This window comes from Camelina sativa, chromosome 12, assembly GCF_000633955.1.
Source record: "Camelina sativa cultivar DH55 chromosome 12, Cs, whole genome shotgun sequence".
In the NCBI taxonomy this organism is placed as follows: domain Eukaryota; kingdom Viridiplantae; phylum Streptophyta; class Magnoliopsida; order Brassicales; family Brassicaceae; genus Camelina; species Camelina sativa.
Genome location: NC_025696.1, coordinates 19244041 through 19248744, shown reverse-complemented (window position 1 = coordinate 19248744; position 4704 = coordinate 19244041). Strand labels below are relative to the sequence as shown.

The following is a 4704-nucleotide window of genomic DNA, read 5'->3' as shown; positions in this document are numbered from 1 at the left end:
GATTTCATATTTGTAGAATTCACACTTCCACTACTAAAATCAGATCCAATAAAAAACATAATTTTCTCACTTCCAATTTACAAGACCTACGAATTGACTTACAAGATCGGTGATTATTACACTCAAAGAGTGACCTTTTCTAATCCATACAGAAGAACATATATATGTACATATATATATATATATATATGCACCAAAGAGTTTAAAAGTTGTATTACTGAACCCATTACCTAAACTATGATACAATAAAAGAATATATCCCCAAAAGAAAACAATAATGTAATGCCCCAATCTTGACAACTTCTGATTTTTTTCTTAAGATGAATATTACATTTACTATTCAGTTTTTTTATTTTTTATCATCTCTTCTCTTCATTGCCGTGTCCGTAGCAACCGGTCACCGATCGTTCTCAACTCAAACGTCCTCACAGCAAGGCCAACGTCACAGATTGTAGTATCGAGCACGTACGGAGTGTTCTCGAAAAAAACGTTAGAATCATTGAAGACGTAACGACAAAGCTCACGTCGCTGAGAGATGGAACCGTGGTAATGGAAGTAACGGATTTTGCTCTCGGCCTTGTGGTATGTTCTCCCTTGTAGATTCTGAGACATATGGACTCCTGTTACCAATACATTCTCAGGCTTAACCATGTATTTCCGATCCCGTCTTGGAACTTTCTTGACGTCTCTATACACCAGTTTCTCAATCCCCCATTTCTTAAAAAAACATTAAAAAAGCAAAAATACCATTTTAGAGATCAATTCAGTATTATCGGTCCTAGAACTTAACCAAATCTATAACCAAAACCGTATGAGGAATCAAAAGATAGAATAATTGAAACATTACTAACTCAAAGCACATGATGTGAAATAAAAGCAAAGATCTGGACCGACATAGGAGACTAATATGGAAATGCACAAAGACTTTTGCAGGCCAAGTGTTGACAGAATCATATCCTTATTGTATACTATACTATTTATATACTCCAAAAATATATTCTAAGTCACTCAACACAATAGAGCACATGGATTTTGGTTTACAAAAAGCTCTATGATAAATGTTTGTTTACCTGTAAGTTCTGGCCGGACCATCACCGTTGTAACAAATCCGACTACTCATAGGCATCTGTGATTCTATTCAATAGTAAACTGACAATACCCTTCCAAAGATTCTATAACCGACGAGATCGTCTCTTTCGCCGGAACGTAAACGAACTCATTGACATCGAAGAAGAACATCCACTTAGCCATGAACCTATACCTATGCAAACAATCATTCACAACTATAAACTGGCTATGGTAATACCCATTGAACCTTTCTTGAACTCTGATATCATGTAACGTCACTCTCTCTAGCTCAATCCACGGCTTTAGAATCTCAAACACTTCCTCGTGTATCCCTCCGGCGTTGTGTAAAACGAAATGGGAACGTTTGCCGAAGATTCTGACGTGGTAAGCGATCCATTCTCTGACTCGCTGCGGGCTCAGGTTATCGTAGAGGGAAGAGCCGCCCGTCGTAAAGGTAATCATACTTCTTCTTGGCTATGGTGCCTAGTTGTAGAGATCAAAATCAACGGAGTTTGGGGATTCGGTTAGGACTGGGACTGAATCGGTGAGGTTGAGTTCTGGATCTCCGGTGGTGGCGTGGAGGATGAGATTACCGCCGGAGTTTTGTGGATTCACGGTGGAGAGTGACGAGAATGTGCAGTTAACGACGACTGTTATGTAGATCCGCCGTAGCCTCAGTCGGTTAGTATTTTAGACCCGGTGGTTAAAATTGGATCTTGAGTCGGGTCGGACGAGACCCATTCGCATATGTAGGAAGGGTGACCGTAAAGGTTTCGAGGGTAATCTGATGACAGACTACTGTTTTTTAGTTTAGGTGTATTATTGTTATAATTTCATAGGCTAGAGTTTTTTACTGAGGTGTCAACACCTGCTTCAATGTTGAAGCTGAGATGTCAACCTCTGGAGAGAAACATTGTGTTTTTATTGTATTGATGTTTCTAAAATTTTGAATCACAATATATGTAAAAAGCGATTATTTTTTTTTAACTTAATTTTTATATAATAATAATTTAAAACAATTTAGAAAAAATTTGTATGGTTAGTACGTCAATTTTGATTCGATTTCGGTTTGTCTAAATTCGGTTTTGTTTTGGTTGGGTACATTTGAATAGGCTTTGTAACACATTCGATATTATATGTCAAAATAAATTAATTCAACTATAATTATATGAAAAATTGTTTCACAATATACCGAAATCCTAGTTTAATGTTTTTTTTTTGTCACAATATACCGAAATCCTAGTTTAATTGTTTCACAATATACCGAAATTCTAGTTTCACATTCGATAGTTTAATGTTTTAAAGACATAGCAGCGCAAAGCAACACTGTTTATCCTAAAGGCTTCAAATACTTTGCAAGTTTGCAGAAAATAGCGAGAGAGACCAAAACAGCACTGTTTATGCCAAAACAACACTGATTCGAGAAAAGCAGACCAAAACAGAACTGTCACTCCTTCTCCGATAACCACTTCAAGTTCAACCCCTAGCTAAACCAACTCCAATATCCGGTTACCTCGAGTTCATTTATTTACCTCTACACCGAATCCTAATTATTTCGGTTACGGATTTAAAACCAATCAGTGTTGTCCTAAAGAAGAACAATACACCGAATCCTAATTATTTCGGTTACCTTTTTCAGTGTTGTCCTAAAGAAGAACAACACTGAAAAAGGCAAAAAGCCAACATTGAACATGTTTATTACATCTGGGACCATAATTCTAGTTTAATATCGTGTTTCTCCCAAAACAATTTTTTGCTTTCTTTATTTAAGCCAAAGATTCACTCTTAAAGAGAGGAGGCTTTAGAGCTTGGGAGTTGCAAAGACTCTAGCCTCTACACCAAGAATACCACAAAGCTCCGGATACAAACTCTTCCTTATCGACGCATACACCTCACCACTCCACTTCTTCCCCGCCAATTTCTCACCAAGGCGCACAGTAGCCTCCACAACACCTTCCGCGCTATCATACGCCGCAGTGTCAACGATCCCCAATCCCACCGCTTCTTCTCCTCTGATCTTCTTTCCGCTCAGCAACAGCTCTCTCCTCGCCGCGCTCGTCCCGATCTTCGCCCTAACCAACGCCGAGAAATATTCCGGCATCGAAAGACCTATGTCAACCTCGCTCATGTACAGAACCCCACGGTCTTTCCTCATGAACACGTAGTCGTGGCTTAAAGCCAGAATCAGTCCCGCGGCGGCGGCGTGGCCGTTCAAGGCGGCTATCGTAGGCATAGGGAGATCGAGAAGCGCTGCGACCACCGGTTTGAATGATTCGACCATCTGGTGAAGCCGGTTCGCGGCTCCGGTTTTGGATCCGGCGGTTTGAGCCCAGGCGAGATCGAAGCCGTTGGAGAAGAATTTGCCGTGACCGGTGGTGATGAGCACGGATCCACGTTTGGACTGAGATTTCGCTTGATCGAGGAGGGAGAGAATGGTGGCGATCGTGTCGGGATGGAATCTGTGTTCGCCGTCGCCGGTTAGGGTTAAGAGGAAGAGATCGCCACGTTTCTCTAACGTACACATGGTAGTGGTGGTGGTAATCGGAGGAAGAAGGATTGATCTTGAAATTGAAATTGAAAATGAAATGTGTGAATTTTGTGAGGTTGAATTATGTAACGGTGAGATCTTATCTTTTAATAAATATTTTAATTGCGATGGATTCCATTTATAAGGCCCAATGGGCCGGCGTGTACGGATCTCTTTTTTTTTTTGGTCAAACTCAAAATTTAATTTTAGATGACATTTCCTTAAGAGTGATCACACTCGACTCGAATGGCAAAACAATCAAAAAGATTATGTAGATAAACTTAAATTTGTGTTGAATAATGTTCAAAAAATAATATATCTATACTCTAGAGTTATGTTTTGAATTTTAATTTTTGTTCATAAAAGAATGATTTTATTGACTATAAAAAAATTTAAATATCTGAATATTTTATATGTAAACAAAATTGTTAATTGCACTTGATTCGTCCTATTTTTGGTGGTTGATGACGGTCCAAAACACTTCAAGACGTGACACAAATATATCACTCAAAAAATTTGTCCCAAAAAAAACTCCATCAGTGCAAATTTGGGTCTACCGAGTAGACTTTGATCTTCATAGCTACAAGACTTACACTCATTTTTTTCTGCATTCTAATATTTGGTCTTCAAACCAACGGTACTAGATAAATGATGTGACATTCAAAATACAGTATGTTAATGTAAAAAGTATCCAACGACACAACTTCTTTATTCTGTTTTTTCTATTCAACATGTTCTAAACACATAGGTAGTATGTGCAGGGCTCAATCTTTTTTTGACCATGTGCCAAATTTTTTTTTTTTTTTTAATTAGAATCTTATTTTTCAGATTTAAAAAATTTAGGCTCTTAATTATAAAATATCAATCATTAAAGGTCCTAAAACCTTATATATTTTTTGATAACGAGATTAATGTAAAAACACCATCAGCACCGGCTGAATGGCTCTATTATTCATGGTCTCTCTTAAAAAATAAGTCAAAAGCCAGAGAGACTTTCCAACTCTTTAAGAACGGTTGAAAACCCTAAATTCGCGAAATCTTCTGATCATGGTGGCGTTGAACGAGTGCTAAATCTGCGGTTGTGGCGTCAAGGCTGATCTTTGGTTGAG

General features: G+C 38.3%; 1 protein-coding gene and 1 pseudogene across 1 annotated transcript; both read right to left on the bottom strand.

The window, feature by feature from the left end:
• LOC104732203 lies at nt 255–1895 on the bottom strand (annotated as a pseudogene).
• On the bottom strand, nt 2635–3721 carry LOC104732202 (enoyl-CoA delta isomerase 2, peroxisomal). The gene has a single exon (XM_010451737.2). The coding sequence runs from the start codon at nt 3590–3592 to the stop codon at nt 2870–2872; it is 723 nt and encodes a 240-aa protein (XP_010450039.1). The 5' UTR covers nt 3593–3721; the 3' UTR covers nt 2635–2869.

What these genes read in the sequence shown, in the direction of transcription:
- LOC104732202 (XM_010451737.2), bottom strand. Translation starts at nt 3,592, where the DNA reads ATGTGTACGTTAGAGAAACGTGGCGATCTCTTCCTCTTAACCCTAACC.